This window comes from Diadema setosum, chromosome 2 (genome assembly GCF_964275005.1).
Source record: "Diadema setosum chromosome 2, eeDiaSeto1, whole genome shotgun sequence".
In the NCBI taxonomy this organism is placed as follows: Eukaryota; Metazoa; Echinodermata; class Echinoidea; order Diadematoida; family Diadematidae; genus Diadema; species Diadema setosum.
This window is the reverse complement of record NC_092686.1, coordinates 16,575,885-16,593,318: the sequence shown is the minus strand read 5'-3', so window position 1 is coordinate 16,593,318 and position 17,434 is coordinate 16,575,885. Positions and strand designations below refer to the sequence as shown.

General features: G+C 38.5%; 1 protein-coding gene across 2 annotated transcripts; it reads left to right on the top strand.

Annotated features, from left to right (window-relative positions):
* The first annotated feature begins 241 nt into the window (after positions 1–241).
* On the top strand, positions 242–15,092 carry LOC140246189 (DNA repair protein complementing XP-C cells homolog). Of its 2 annotated transcripts, none has more exons than XM_072325635.1 (16): positions 242–1,670; positions 2,127–2,241; positions 2,676–2,757; positions 3,572–3,729; positions 4,311–4,431; positions 4,781–4,873; positions 5,419–6,184; positions 7,630–7,773; positions 8,321–8,473; positions 9,649–9,706; positions 10,271–10,382; positions 11,250–11,339; positions 11,805–11,982; positions 12,626–12,719; positions 13,334–13,427; positions 14,735–15,092. In XM_072325635.1, the coding sequence occupies exons 1-16, from the start codon at positions 290–292 to the stop codon at positions 14,993–14,995; spliced, it is 3,900 nt and encodes a 1,299-aa protein (XP_072181736.1). In that variant the 5' UTR covers positions 242–289; the 3' UTR covers positions 14,996–15,092. The 2 variants fall into 2 exon arrangements, with proteins under 2 accessions (XP_072181736.1, XP_072181735.1); XM_072325634.1 differs by lacking the exon at positions 12,626–12,719 and adding an exon at positions 12,475–12,568.
* The last annotated feature ends 2,342 nt before the right edge of the window (positions 15,093–17,434 follow it).

Sequence of the window (17,434 nt, the reverse complement as noted above, 5' to 3'; positions counted from 1 at the left end):
ATCAACTTACTAATTGCCACTTGGCTGCAGACCTTATTTTCACTGGTTGCAATTGCAGTGAGGATTTTTTTTTTGTTTTGGTTGTCTCTGATTAACTGCAAATAGTACCATAATTCCCTGTGTTTGTATTAGATATACAACAAAACCATATCCCTCATGTTGCTTGATGTTTGTATGTATCAAAGCATGTTTTTTTTTCTTTATTCCTGCTGCAGGTGGATTCACTTCCTACGAGTATGAGAAACTGATAAAGTTGCAATTGTAATCATCTCTTGAGAGCAATAGAACCATGGCAAGAAGGAAGGCAAGGAGTACGTCACAGCATCCTCAACAAGAGAGATCAAAAGCATCAGTGCAGGGAAAAGTAAAGCAAGCGAGAGAAGAGATTACAGATGTAAAAGTACCATCAAGAAAAATTGACAAGGAGAAAAATGGCAAGGGCAGTATGAGCAAGAGAGTGAAAGGAAGTGATGCAAAGGGACAGTGTCCCAGTGTAGAGAATGGAACCAGACCCAAAGGAAGAAGTTCCAAGCTCAAGGCTGTCCAAAAGATCGCAGCTATGAAGAATGATGTGGCTTCTAGCGATAAGGAGGAAGAAGATGTGGTCACTTTCCACTCTGAATCGGAATCTGAGGACGATGATATTGATGATGATTTTGAGTTGCCAAAAGTCAAAGCTTCATCACGTAGATCGAAGCAGTCTACTAAGCCTGTGCAGACACTGAAGGATGCAAGTGACAGCTGCAAAGCAGAAGAGGTGCAAATTTCAAAGAAACCACCAGAGAGATTCTCGTCAAAACCGTCTGAAGAAGCCGTCCTCGCCTTGAGTGAAAGTGACTCTTCATCCGACGAAGAAAACAGTGACATTAAGCCGCAAGAAGTGAGGGATAAGAAAGCTTCGGTCACATCCATGCCCAAGTCTCTTTTTGATGACGTTAGTTACAATGATGCGGAGTCAAAACCCATAGAGTTGCCAGTCAAATCATTTTTCGATGAACCAGGAGAGCATGAACCAGAGAAGTCAAATAGTTCTAAGAAACCTTCCCAACTCAGTGGAGTGACCTCAAAATCTGTTTTGAAGTCGGAGTACTTTGGAAGTGAGAGTCCGACAGATGGTAAATGTGAGCTGACAGTCACGCAGAAATCAACTGACAACTTCAAGAGGGAATCTCCCCAAAAAGAAATACCAAATAATCTTGTTCCAGTGACTCTTTCAGAAGATGAAGAAAGCGATTCAGGTGATGAAGGAGGAATGAAGGAGCAAGGAAAGAGGGTGGCAAAGAAAGTTGCCCAAAAGAAGAAAAATTTGTCGAAATTGAAGAAAACTGAGAGCACTTGTGAAGATGACGTCTCTATGAATTCATCTACGAGAAGTGGAAGAAAAAGGAAGGGGATAGAACCATGCGGAAAACCATCTGAAAAGCCACCCTCCAAGCGGCAGGCCAAGAAAAATCATCAAAATGTTGATACCCCCTTGAAGAATGGTCCTTCCAAGAAGGGGAGGGCGGTTGTGAAAGTAGAGAAGCTGTCTGGAAAAGGTATGACAAGAGCTAAGAGGAAGATTCAAGAGAAGAACAACATCACCATTGCCGAGGCGAAAACGGTCAAGGGAGATGAGGATGCCGACATGTCATCTGATGACAGTCAGTCAGAATGGGAGGAAGTAGAAGGTAAAGCCTCTTGACATAATAGTAGCAGTCTTTGTAATGTATGGCATGATCATGCATGATTTGCACACAAAGTTACAGTCGGATTTAAGGGGGAATTGTTAGTTGATGTGTCAACTTCACTAAGATGTTGACACAGCACCCATGTGCCAAAATGCTACCATTTGTTGTCATTTTCTGTCATAAAATGCAACATGGTGTTCACAAAACAATGGAGTAATATGAATTTTGTACCAGGTAATCCCTTCTTTATGCACATCAACCTCATTTATGTGATCTAATATCATATCTGTTGATCTTCCTTGCATTCATAAGAATTCATTTTCTGGATGATGTATTCTCATCTGATTTTGGTTAGGCTATATGTTGTAGTATTTGCAGTTTACTGTCCTACATACACACATACACATTGTACCAGTATTCATATTCTTTGTGCCCTTTTCTTATGTATGCTCTCAGACACACCCCTCAATGAATCAGGGGAACCTACCATTAAACCACAGGAAAAAGAAGCAGAGCAGACGTCCCTGGAAATTGACATAGACCTCCCTGGGACATCCAAGGACAAGAAACGGTGAGTCTCTGAAAAGTTTGAAAGGCGTCTTCAGTGATTGATCTAATCCAATAAAGGCAACTCCTGTTATGACAAAGTCCTCAGGACTGGCGGTTTTCTTTCATTGCACTGAAATTTCATTATTTTTGAACAAATCAAGTTTTTAAAGATATGCTAAGACTATAATTTTACTCTGAATTTTACTTAATTGTATCCCACATTTCATCGTATGAACCATGTTCATTATAATGGGAGTGCACTGTATCTTGAACTGAGAAACAATGCTGTTGTAGTCGGTGTTGCCCTCAGAATAAATCCAAGTCTCTTCTATGTTCTCTTGTCAAATGGAATGGTACTATAAATTTCTGGGGGGTTTTCCACAAAAAAAAACAACAACATGATTTTGTTCGATGAACATGCAGCGTGAATTTGGCTAATCTTTTCATCAATTTCAGGAAGAAAGAACACCTCTGGGCAGCATATTTCCAGTGGCAGGTGAACAAATACAACAAAGAACGGCGACTCCAATTACACAAGGTGATTTGTAGAGCAAAGTTTTCTCACCTCTGACAATCGTTGACAGCTTGGGGATGTTCATAGGATTCATTAAAATGGTATAAGCTCCGTTTTTCTGACTTCATGTCAGTGAGTATACACCGTAGTGTCTGACATCTTTTTCTAGTCTTTGTGTATGTGTGGAACTCTGAAACTGTCAATCACGTAGAAGAGGCGGTAATGAATTAGACCCAGAAAAGGATAAAAAATAATCCAACAAAACTCAAACAAAGAAAATTTAAAGTAAAATTCATGTTATATGGATGCACTATTTATGCAGCATGTCTTGTCATTTCAGCAATTTACCCGAATAAGCACAGTTTGATAGGAAGAAGATATCAGGATACAGGGCAAAATATTTTGTGGGTCAGATGTTGCTTATTAAGGCCAGAGTCTGAAATATCATTGTTCACATAACACTGGTGGAACTTCAATAATTTGACCACATTTATCACAGTTTTTACAACAGTGTAACAATGTAGAGGAATGAACAGTTTATTAGCAAAGCATTTTACAGCCGAGTGTGGTACGCGGTCAAGTATGTGTCTGTGAATAGAATAAAGCAGGCTGTCAGTCAACATCAGTATGTCTTCATGGATTATCTTTTCAAAATGTCATAAATATGTGCCTTTTTGTCCATATCTAATATTTCACATAATCATCAGTTTAGAGTTCAGGTTTTACCTTGTACGTGAAAGCAAATATTTTCGGTTGTAAGTCACTGGACTCGCCACAAATCATGTGCAGTGAAGGTTGACTGTCTTGTATTTTTGTTGCTGTTATTGTTCCTTTGTAGGCCCATCTCGTTACTCTAATCGCTGCCTGTCTCCATAGCAACAGAGTCTGCAATGATGAAGAACTCCAGTGCCTCGGACTCTCCATCATACCCAGGGACATTTTGAACCACAGAACCAAATCACTTAACATCAACTTCATCACCAGAGTTGTAAAATGGTAGGTGTGCATTCAACCAGTCCTAATATTCCTTGCATCTAAGGCTGTACGTGATTCAATTTGTTGTGTTGTGCGTAGACTACTAATCTCTTCTGAGATTTTACAGTTGAGATAACAAAAAGGAAATAATGATACTTGTAAGTACATGTACAAAAGATGACACAGATTTTCTTCTTTGCTTTAAAATCCCAAAAGAGGATCCCAAACAAACTGAAATTTTAGACTAAGTACAGGAAAGTATTCTACTTAAAAAGGAAATAGCTTCAAATCATGAAGTTTTTCTCAAAAATAATGATCTGAGTGAGGCACACACAGATATAGTGCCTCACTTGCATTCATGTGCACAGTATGATATTTCCAACCTAAATTCTCAGGATTGGGTGCACAGGATAGGTCCTATGGATGTGGGGAAGAGCTGACATAATTTCCCTGGCCCAAGAGCTTTCTTTGTCTATAAACTTCTACCAAATTGACAAACTGGATCTTGAATGGTTAATATGCTGCATGTGTAACATTTTTTAAAGAGTTTGTCAGACATCTTGCATTTCGTACATTGTTTTATTCATTTTCTACCATGCCAGGTTTGGTAGCTCAGTTGAGGTCATTGATGAAGTGAGGGAGGACAAGAGATCATCTCTATTTCAAATTCTCCCATCTCGCTTTGAGACCAAGAAAGTGGCTACAGAGAGGGAGAAAGTATATGTGAGTAAAAACAAAAACCAATTAAAATCAATTTATTGGCCATACACTTGTAGTTGCATTGGAACAGCATTCATGAATTGTGAGCTAAAGTCAATTTCTCACAGTGTGCATGATGAGATGGCATTACAAATTTCCTCATGTAATCAAAACTGCCTGTTCATACTGGCACCATCTACCTTTTTTATTTCAAGAATGACTTGTCTTTTTTTTTTTTACTTTTTATACAAATGACGCGAGATATTGAATTGTCACTGTGTCAAAAGCATAGCCCTACTGTTGAAATTCTCTATGTAGTGATTATGTGGTTTTTGCCATGCCTTTAGGTTGTTGCCTTTTCTTGCGATTTCAGATGTGTGCCATTGTGCTGAGGGCCCTCAAGGTTGATGTCCGTCTTGTTTTCTCACTACAACCTCTGACCTACAAGGCTAAGCTTCTTACGAAGGTGAGGCAAGGACTCAAAATAAGGAATTTCCTGCTATTTTGATGAATACTAATCATCTCCATGTGACTGTTCGAAATGACACTGATACTATGCAACATTTTGTCAGTCTTTATACAAAGTATCTTTGCAAATACAATTCAACTGACTTCAGATCTTACAAATGAGGGAATTTTACTTCCGATAGGTTGAGATCTGCTATATCTGGTGGTATGATGTAGAAAAGATTAAATGAATTCTTCTTAGGATAAGAAATTTTATGTTTTATTTTTAGTTGAGTTTGGATTTATTTTATGTGATTGAGATATTACATCTGTAATCTTGTAAATCAGTGTTATGAAAATGAAAATATAAAAGCTGTAGAAATAATATAGATTTTGTTGCTGCACATAGAATTGAAGAAAAAAAAATAGGATTTGATAGATTGAGAGTAAACCTATTCTTGCTTAAGGTGTTTGCCAACTTTTAGACTTTCACTTGTTTATGTGCATGAGATACATTGTAAATGACTTTTACAATCATGTCTGTTTCATCTCTGGTATCTGCAGAAATTCAAACGAGAGAATAAGAATGCAGAGGTAAAGAGGCCTCCAAAAAAGGAAGCCTTTAATGTGGATGGACCAGAGGAAGCCTCAACATCTCTAGGTGGCAGTGGGAAATCTCTGGCATCACCACAGTCACAAGGGGAAGAAGCTTCAGAGAAACCCATCAGTGGAAAGGCCAAGACCAAGTCCAAGAAGAGCGCTGGAGAACCAGGGAGCAGAGACACTCACCAAGCTGTGAATCCTGCGTCCAAGGGTAAATCCACAACTTCCAAGAGAAGCACCAAAGGAAGCCAAGAAGAGGCAACAAAGACAGTGAGGAAGCGTGATGTAAAGAGTGATAAAGATCCAACTCCGGAAAGACTGCAGAGGACTCTCAGGCAGAGGACTGCAACAAAGAGGAAAGCTGCCTCCAAGTCCAAAGATAGGGTTGACTGGTCAGACGATGAGGACATATCTGATGAGGATGAACACAGTGACTTCGAGGAGGAACTGAAGCGTTCCTCCACCAGACAGAGACCAAGATCTCAGCCATCGAAGAGAGCTTCCAAGGGGACCCCTCGTCACCCCTCCAGAAAGAGGGCAAAGTTGGACACCTCAGTATCCAGCATCGAAGAGGGGTTTTCGTCAGACAGTGACTTTGAAGTGAAGGTCGTGAACGTTTCCAGGCCGCCTCGGTCAAGTGAGAAGAAGAATAAAAAGCGTTCCAGGAAAATTCTTTCCAGCGAGTCAGGAGATGATGTGATAGTGGGGGAAACTCCAAAAGCTAAGGGTGAGTTGATGTTTTTCACTCATTAAAGGGACTGTACAGTACTGGTTGAGGTGGGTATTCAGGTTTACAACATTCCTAAGTGAGATAATGAGAAACCTCTTATGAAATATGAAAGAGCATGTAATTTTAAGAAGGATTCAACGTTTATTTAATGAAAATTGGTTTTCAAATGTGATAATAAAAAGTGATAATAATAAAAGGCAACAGGCCACGCTTTTTATTAGGATCTCTTTGTTTCACCTTGTTTTTGGATATCTCAGCCATTTCAAAACCGATTTTCATCAAATAAACGTTTGATACCCCTTAGAATTTCATGCTCTTTGACATCTCATAGAGTGGTTTCTGAATATCTCGCAAAACATTAAAAGCTAAATCCTCACCTTAAAGGGATGGTACAGTATTGGTGGAGATGAGAATTGGGCTTTTAACTTTTTGCGAGATACCAATAAAACACTTATAATATAGTACAAAGCATACCATTTTAAGAGGAATTCAAAGTTTATTTGATGAAAATCGGATTTGGAATGACTGAAACATCCAAAAACAAAGTAAAACAAAAGGGGTTGGATATCTCAGGCATTTCAAAACCAATTTTCATCAAATAAACGTTGAATTCCTCATAGAATTACATGCTCTTTCATATTTCATAAGAGATTTCTCATTATCTCGCCAAAAAATGTTAGAATCCTGAAATTAGGTCTCAACCAAAACTGTACGATCCCTTTAACCAGAACTGTACAGTCCCTTTAACCTTAATAGGATTTAACTTTCCATGTGTTGTATGTATGGCCCATTCACAAAGGAACAGGACGATATGGATGAAAAATAACTTTGGATGTTATGTAACCATATTGAATAAAACTGTTCAAAAGTCGTCACCTTACATTGATTCTGGATGTGTGCTGTCAGCATGGTGAAGATTAATGCGTAAATTTGTGTTTGATTGTAGAAATATATAGAGTGCACTAACACACACACATACACACATACACACACACACAAAAGTTTTCTCATCATCTCATGAAGGACATCTTAGAAGACATTGGAGTTGATAAAGTATTGTAGGTATATGTTATTTCATATATGAATTTGTAGCTGCCCAGTAACCTGCCCGAACACCAGTTTTTTACACAGAAAGAGTTCAAGGGTCTAATGAGAGCTTATTATAACGACAGACATCAACAAGTTACATGATGCCGTGTAAGGAGTACTGTGGTTAAATGGATAGGGCCCTGGATGTCTGTACTGCCCAGCGCATCCATGAACAAGATGTTATGCCTATTATGTCACTTGTGATCCCAGCGTGTAAATTAGTACTCCACAGTGGGGATTGATAATTGAAGATAGGCACTCATGAAAAATGATGCATACTCTGAAGAGACTACATAGGAAGAAAAAGAAATGTATGATCATCATGATTACCACTGTTATTGGTGTGATGCCAGGCTCTGACTGTTGGCTTGAAGTATACCTGCCCTCTGAGGGTCGCTGGATCTGTGTGGACTGTGTGAGATCATCTCTGAACAAACCAGAGATGTGTGAAAAGATGGCTACTCAGCCAGTCACATATGTCATTGGAGTCGAGAATGGTGAGTTATTGGCTTCAATACTATTACCCTGGAAACAAAATCCACTCACATGACATAAATACGCTGGAACACCATAATACCACAAGGACAGTCACATTTACAACATGATGCATATACAAAAATTTTACTGTCAATTCTTGTGTTTGTATGGTTTTCTAGTTAAAAGCAGTATTATTATTGATTGCATCTCAACCTTAAGTGTTCTCAAAATAATATCTGAAGCAGGTTAAGTGTTATTAAGAGGTGATCCCAGCAAAGGTCTTGTACCACAATGTAGTATTGCTTTTGCTAAAAAAATCTGTGAGCACTGATTGATTTTAGAAAAACCTCAATATTAAATGACTGGTGTCTAGCAGCTTTCTCAGTATAGCAATGTGTTGTGAGAATGAAACACTCGAAACCACAGTTTGCTCTGTGTTATAACTCTCACCATGAAGTGAAACCAAAGGAGGAGATAGTGTTACCAGTATTTACAATGCTATAAAGTGCTCACTTGCCGATTTGCATGTCATTGAGAATAAAGTCGAACAATCTCTTGGTCCATTAGATGGCTGCATTAAGGATGTCACGAGGCGGTATGCCTCCAAGTGGTTGACAGCCACTCACAAGCTCCGCCCCGATGAAGAGTGGTGGGAGGAGACACTGAGGCCTCTCCGTGGCAACAAGAAGCGAGACAAAAAGGAAGATAATGACTTGGAGAGTGAGTGACCAAGTGCTAGAGATACACAATAGTGTGTTCTGTTCTGAGTTGATGATAAATCAAAACAGTAATGTACCCCGTACCTTTGCACCACTTTTTTGTTTTTTTAATAAAAGTATGATTTACTATTAGCAGAATTTATTTTTGAATTATGTCGAGCTGTTTCTGTCATTACAAATGTTCTCTGTTTGTTTTGTGTTTTCCATTGTAACTATCAGTTCTTGAAATCATTTTGGTGGAGCCAGGTTGTAGAAAGTGAAGGGAATATTGGATGAAATTTCTGAAATTCTTAGATGATTTGATATGCTTCAGATTTAATATATCTCATATTTAGTGTTGGTCTACTTTTATTGAATGACACAAGACCTTGCATGGTCTGACAGACATGCATTTTAGCAGGGAATCGGTGTCTTGGAGAAAACAGTCCTACACTTTATGCAATATACTCCTATGTTTGTGACAGAGGCCAATGTAATCTACAAGACTGTATTGTTAGATTTTTCCAATTTTAATGTATGTATTTTATATTAATTTATGCATAAATATTTTTTTTTTTTGCCTATAAATCAATAAATAAAGCTCCAAGACTTCTAATTTTTGGTGAACATATTTTTTTCAATATCCTCAACAATAATGTTGAAGCAAAAATTCGGCATCATAATTATTTCTTATGTATTTTATTGTTTATTGAATTTCTTATGTATTTCTCTGGGTTTTTTTTCACTTTTTGTTTTTGTTGTTTTTTCCGTCAAAATTTGTCGCAGAAACTTATTAAAGCATAATCAGGCTAAAATAAATCATTGTCAGTCATTGAAAGTAAAAATATATATTTTTATATGAATTAATTGCAAAAATACAATTTGCATTGGATTTGTACACAAAATCATGTTTTTGAGCAATTTTTGGGTTGACGAATTTTTTCAAAGGGGCGTGGCTTCAAAACGGTATGCCCGGGAGCGACAAATTTGGTCTCAAAAGTTGCGCGATACTTGAAAGAAAAAAGTGTCGCGGCGAGAGCATCACGCGTTGCGGAATAATCACGAGAAACGTCAAGGGGGGCCAAAATGCCCCCCCCGGTGGGAATAGGGTTAAAGTCCATGAAATCATGTGTTCCTGTTAGTAGTAGAGTGCAGGACTTCATTAATCGTAAATTGAAACTTGTGTTGTGATTTCAGATGACCTGATGGACAAGCCACTCCCGACATCAATTGCAGAATACAAGAATCATCCTTTGTGAGTTCACTCGTCACCTTGCTCTAAATTTTGTTTTGATGCATCTGTTTCATTGATGAAAGTCCCTCAGTTGCGCTACAGACAGAATTCTTGCCTCATCACACTCTTCGTACTCTGTAACGTAGTTATCCTAGGTGGAACAGTTCCTTCACTGAAACTTGTAAGAATGAGCTCAGTGACACAAGAAACATAAGTCTGTAAGTTTCATAGTCTATCACCCATTCTATATATCTGTAAGGTAACAATCATCCAACCACTCTTATTGTATTTCCAACTGAGAATAGGATAAGACTTAATTATTTATGTGCTGTTTATATTTTTAGCATAGAGATCACATCAGCTAGCTATTACATCTTGTAATTCATGGAATTCATGTGCTGATTTTATTGTAAAAAGGTGCATCTTACTCAACTCAGTACACTGCAGACTTTGTATTGAATTTACTAAACCTGTTGATTGGATGCTGAGTTACTCATGTGTTAATGGTTCCAGTTTTTGGTTATGGTTTCATGTATTTGTTTCTTTTTTCCTCTTCTGGCTTCTTCATACTGATGGTATTTTTAGGTATGCCCTCAAGAGGCACCTGCTGAAGTTTGAGGCACTGTATCCAGAAGAACCAGCCATACTGGGCTACTGTAGAGGGGAGGCTGTCTACTCCAGGGAGTGTGTTCACACTGTAAGTTCATAACCTCCCCTGAACCCACACTTTACATAAGTAGATCACCAATTTTGCGCCTGATGGTGTTGATGTATCTATCATTCTGAATAGATGTCACAAAAGTGAGACTATCAATGAGTTGGATTCATATAATCTTACAAATCCCTTGGTACGGTAATGGATTTCATGTCGGATGTCACATGGACGCACAGTGTTGATAAATGTAGAGTCTCTGTGATGATTAGACTTGAACAGAGACTAACCCACCAATGAGGAACACTAACTTATGGAGACTTTGTTGGTAAGCTCATCTTGGCTAGTCTCTCTGTAGCTCTGTATACAACCAGTCTTCTCATTAGTAGGTTGGTCTTTTTCAAATCTAATCATTAACACAGAAACTTTCCTCTTATCAACACACACACACCTTTCTGGATTTATCCAACTTTGAGTTCAACCACATTTTGGAAGGGCATTGAAATACTCCAGCAAGTCATGGGTAAGTGCATTGGTGCCAAAGTGGTCAGTGCACTCTCTCAGTATTTGGTTCAGAGATGGTAGTCTGGGAAAGTGAATCAAGAAAATTCTTAGCTTTTCTTCTTTTGAAAGAAAAAGATAATATGGCCCGGTATTTGTACTTTTAAGTACAGATGATGCAAGTTTTTCTTGTCTTTAAATCCTCATTAGAATATACAAATGTACTATTTACCAAATAATGTTTATTGCACCATCTCTTCGTTATTTAAAGTGAATAATGTATGAAGATGCCGTGTGCTGCTCACATTTGGTTGGTAAAATATGTATCCCCCCCCCCCCCCCCCCGAGTAAACCTTGCCCACAGTAAAGACTCTGTCAATGCACATTCTACTTCTACATCTTCCTTCCTAGCTGCATACACGTGAGACATGGCTGAAAGAAGGGAAAGCTATCCGTGTTGGGGAAAAGCCGTACAAGATGGTGAAGCCAAGACCAAAGTGGGTGAGTTTTTTGCCATCGGAGCACTCTCAGTGAACCATCATTTTTGTAGGATAATGTTTCATGTCTTTCAGACTTAGTGACTTAAATATCGGTGACAGGTTTGTGTGATGGTGCACTGATAAGCGGGCAGAGAATGAACTTTTCAGTGATAAACAAGTGAGATGTTGCTTTGTTCACAACATGAATGGATTCAACCTCCATGTGTGCCAGTTATACTATATCTGTCAAAGAACAATTCAAGGGTTCCAAAGAATAGGTGATTAGAAGTAAAACCAGTTACTGCTCCACAGTCATTTATGTACATGCTTGATGTGACACGTCTAGGATTGTGCACAGAGCATATTATTTAATAAGACCTATGAGCAGAGCTAGAGCGCAGAACAAGAAAAATTGTTAATGGTCCCATTATTTTGCACTGATGTACGCTATCTCATGTTGCCCCGTTTCTTCCAACCATTGTTGCAGAAAAAAGGAGAGGGCATGATAAAGACCGAAGAGGCCATCCTGGGTGTGTACGGCAAGTGGCAGGTGGAGGACTACATCCCACCCCCAGCAGTGGATGGCAAGGTGCCGAGGAATGAGTACGGCAATGTGGAGCTCTTCAAGCCATCCATGCTTCCAGCTGGCACCGTCCATTTGAAGAGTATGTTGGGATACCAGATGGATTGTTATAATCCTGGGGCCTGTTGCATAAAAAGCTGCAGTCAAGCATAAGTCAGAAAATCAAACATAAGTCCTGTATCTGCCAATCAGAATTGAATATTCAGAGACATGTGTTTGATTTTCTGATTTATGTTTGATGTCAATTTTTTTTACGACAGGACCCAGAGCTGCCAAGTCTCCCAGATTCAGCAGACTTCCTGAAAATATTCAATATTTCTTTGTGTTTTGAAAAAAGAATAGATAAAATCTTCCTGATTCAGGAATTATTTTTGCCCATTAAGATGCATGTAACACACAAGTAGTGTATCTCCCTGCTTGCTCTTTGGGATCTTCCTGATTATGTTGGTGTAAATGGTGTACATCACTGCCAGAATAGCTTCATAGTTTTAAAAGCCACAAGAAAAAAAAAAAGGAGACATACAGATTTCTTTTTACTCCTTCCTACTAAAATCATTTGTGTACATTTGACCAGTTCCTGGACTAAACAAGGTGGCCAGAAAACTGGACATTGACTGTGTTCCAGCTATGATGGGATGGGACTTTCACTCTGGCTTCAATCACCCTGTGTAAGTTTGACCGTTTGTCTCCTTTCTTTCGCATTTCTCCATTTCTTACTTGACCAGTCCCTGGACTTAATAAAGTAGCCCGTAAACTGGACATTGACTGTGCTCCGGCCATGATGGGATGGGACTTTCACTCTGGGTATATTCATCCTGTGTAAGTGTTCTACATAGTCTTTTTCTTTTTTTTACCAAGGGAAGGAGCGCTTGTGAAATAGACCATACTGATATATAATCCCATGTGGCTTCAAGATAAGGTCACTGAATAACATTAGTGAAGTAAGACAAAAGGTTTGTGTGTTTTTTTTTAATCTGTTCTTGTTTGTTTCGTTTTGTTTTATTTTGTTCAAGACATTAGCTGCGACATATGCAGTGTATGTGTGACCCTGACAGCAACCTATGCCAAATGTTCTTCAGTATTCACAGCCTGTGACAATTTTCTGCCTCCCCATATGTGTGTGTGTGTGTGTGTGTGTGTGTGTGTAATGGGTGGGAGGTTAGTTGCTTCAAGTTGGTCTGGAGAATGTTTTGCCCACATTTAGAGTCCATACTGCTTTGTGCACATCCAGGAAAGCTATGTATGTCACTTAAATTGCCTAGCCAAGTCTCAGCATTACCTGTACTGGCAATCTTGCAGCAAAGACACTCACCAGCCCTCAAGAACAAGACTTTGTCAAAAAGCAGTGTTATGTCTCCCCGTGTGGATATTGAATTGACTTATGTTTTTGTTTGCTACCAGAAATAATGTCACATGACTTCTTGTAATTTCAGAATGGATGGGTTCGTGGTCTGCAAGGAGTTTGAAGAGGTACTGGTGTCGGCGTGGGAGGAAGAACAGGCGGAGATGGAGAGAAAGGCAAAGGAGGTAGGAAGATGTATCTTTTTTTCAAATTCAGTCATTTGGTTTGATATTTTTGCCCTTATTAGCACCAGGAGAAACCAAATATTAACCAGTCTTCCAGTGTCAGGTCGTTTGCCAAGTGAACAAGGTACTGAACTGATGATGATAAGATCATTCCAAAGACATGGGAGTGCTGGCAGTCTGGTACCAGTATTTCTTTTTCTCTTTCTGTATGCATCTATCCATCTATCTATCCATCTATCTGTCTATCTATCCATCCATCTATCTATCTATCTATCTGTCTATCTGTCTGTCAGTCAGTCAATCAATCAATCTATCTATCTGTTGATCTGATCTATTTTTCTTTCTCTCATTTTATTTGTCTATCAATATTGAATTTTGAATTATTGAATAATGTACACTTTGATTAATCACTCTCCTGTTTCAACTGTTCTATTCAAACAGTATTCTACTCAGTAACTTTGTGTTACATTTATCTATGAAAAAGAAATACAGAAATAAGACCTATCAATAAACCAATCAAATGTATTATAGATTTGATAGAGAAGTCTTTGATACATTTCCTGTCTTATATCAAATAAATAAAGTGATATGTCTCAAACACATGAGGGCAGTGTAGACCCCAGAATAGGAACACATACTTAAACTACTCTGTACTTGAGATGCCCACCTTACAGTAGTAGATGTTGTTATTCAAAAGATCAACACTGGAGGTCAATGCAGTAACTAGTGAAAATGAAGCGGGAAGTACTCAATCTTGATGCTGGTATTGTACTTGTGGTAACGTTATGAACCATTGAATGTATTAATGTGTGATCTGATGAAGAAATCAAGGCTTTCTCCTGCCCCTGTGTGTGTGAGTTCCAGTCTGTCATTTTGTGTGATTGCACAAGGTAAAATTTCCAACAGGAATATTATGATGAGGGGCTGAAACTTCTTGCTTTGTTTGCCATGAAATTTGCACACGTAGCAAGTGAGGAATTTGTATGTCTATTTCCAACCAACAAAGAACTGAGCAGCTTTCTTAGAGGAAGACACCCACCTTAGAACTAGGCCTGTTGCTGCTAAATGAAAAGAAGCAGTGTTATACAGTAGAACTCCATATTACAAGGTCGGATATTCTGTGATACCTGATGTAGTGTGGTAACTTTGTAGATCCCATGCCTTTCAATACATTCTCTTATTTTTATCCCAGATATAACAAGATAACTGATATAATGACAAAATATCATTGGTCCCGAGCAGCTTGTGATGAGGTTCCCCTATATTCACCAGATTCCTTTTGTTTTTAATTTTGTGAATCCTGCTAGAAACGAGAGGCTCGGGCCATGAAGCACTGGAAGCTGTTCATCAAGAGTCTCCTGATCAGAGAGAGGTTGAAGAAGCAATACAGCAATGCTGAGAGTCAAGCCGACTGCTCGGCAGCGTCGGGGGAGGGGAGGGGTAACAACCAGGTAGACTCCGGCAGCAGCAAGTCCACCTCCTGGCCCGAAAACAAGATGACATCATTCTCTGGTGATGCTTCTAATCTGCTTCCATTTGAGAAGAAGAGCAGAAAGAAGAAGAAATAGTTCACCAAGTATTTTTTTTTTAACATCTCTATGTGCCAAAGTTTGAAATGATTTTTATGTCAGACTTGAGAGTATATGTCACTTCACGTTTGATGCAGCTAACTTGTATTCTCGCATCTAATGAACATGTCTATGTAATCCAAGATTCAAAGACATTGTCACCATGTATTTTGCCCCATGAACTGAGACTATTACAGTAGTAGATGTCTTTATGATTTTCATTTCTGCATGCGTAATGTAACAAGGGTGCCATATTTACTTTTTCAAACCACCAAAATTCATTTCTTCTACATTTGATGCAATGAGCCTTGATTGCAATGGCTACCTCCTTTCCAACTTGACCGAGTAATCTGCTATGAACAAAATCTGAAGTGCTGAGACCTTCATTTTGTGATATTTTAAGTTGGTTGGTATGTACTTGTAAAGATGTTTTATTTACTTAAACATGTATTCCACAATAAATGTGGTTTATGAGCAGAGGTTCATTCATACAAATTGTATACATTTTTTTGTGTGACTGCAAACTTGTATCCATCATGTTATGGTAGCTCTGGTATCCTAGGTGTAGTGGGTAAATCTACGGTCAAAGTTCCACACGTGTCTGGAATCAAGTGGATTTATTTAGATGCAGATGTAGAAATGTGAGAATATGTCCTATATTGAAGCCTGAATACTTTTACACACCTGAAATGCACCACCCTTCAGACCCATTCAAAATCCAGGTTCACTCAATTCAGAAACCTGCTAGACTCATGTCTTCCAATAATGTAAATTACACTTAGCCTACAACACTCATGTGCAACTGCTAGAATGAATTTCTGATTATGTATTGTAGCAAGGTTACCAAGGAGGATCTGGAGTAACCAGATAACGCACTCATCATTCTCAAGTCTCCTTCAATGCGCGCATCATTATTATTGATATGAGTGCATGCATTGCATGGAATAAAAGACGTTGGAGTTAGAAGAAAAACAGCTTTACTCGAAAGCAGACAAAAGTTCATTCAACCAACCATTTGTTATTATTATTTCAATACCTACCCCATTGTTGCAGTACTAAGGATTAACCAGATAATGCACTCATCATTCTCGAGTCTCCTTCAATGCGCGCATCATTATTATTGATATGAGTGCATGCATTGCATGGAATAAAAGACGTTGGAGTTAGAAAAAAAACAGCTTTACTCGAAAGCAGACAAAAGTTCATTCAACCAACCATTTGTTATTATTATTTCAATACCTACCCCATTGTTGCAGTATTAAGGATTATAATTTGGACCCCCATGCACTAGAAGTATCATTATGCCAATCAGGGCTGATTACATATGTCCATCATTATTGAATTTCCCTTTGTTCATCTCCCCACTTGCTTTGTTGTTGTTGTTGTTGTTTTCATACAAAAGGGACATTCAGTACTACACATTGTATTTTGCATGGAAACTGATCAATACAGTGTATGATAGAATGACATTCTACTTACATTGCAAATGTACAGTACTATATTTTTCATGTGATTTATGTGGCCTTTTTACACACTTCGATCCACATTGTTAGCCATGTTGAAGATTTGGAAGGAAAGTGTGTGGTATTTTCACACGTGTATATTTGACATTCTTCTAGTGCCAAACTATACTATGTGTTCACTGCCATAACAGTACATTAATATGCAGACTTGATACACACTGTGTCAGTAGTGTACCATTTACATAGGAAGCTATGTAGAGCAAATTGGTTGACCTGGGCCACATTTCATAAAAATTTGATATGATAGCAACTCTTGCTGGGATGGCAATTGTCATGGTAACGACAATAATCCAGCTTCCTGATTGGCTGTTGCTATTGGAAGTTGCCATTCCAGCAAGAGTTGCTATCCTAGCATCTTTTATGAAATGGGGCCCTGGACCCAGTACTGCAGTAAGTCAGCATTGATTGTGAGACTAATCTCGATATTAAATTAAGGCAAACTACAGTATGTTCTGGATAAACTAAGAGCCTGCATATGATAATTAATGTTTGCTCTCCGTCATGTCTGATTGGCATGACAAAGTCATGTTTCAGTTGATGATTTAATTACAAGTACATATTTGTAATTGCAAGTAATCATCCTCGGTACAGAGAGTTAAAGGGTGTGTACAGTCCTGGTCGAGGTGAGGATTTAGCTTTTAACATTTTACAAGATATTCACAAACCACTCTATGAGATGTCAAAGAGCATGCAATTCTAAGGGGTATCAAAAATGTATTAGATGAAAATCGGTTTTGAAATGGCTGAGATATCCAAAAACAAGGTGAAACAAAGAGATCCTATAAGAAGGCGTGGCCTGTCGCCTTTTACTATTATCACTTTTTTGGATATCTCGGCCATTTGAAAACCAATTTTCATCAAATAAACGTTGAATCCTTCTTAAAATTACATGTTCTTTCATATTTCATAAGAGGTT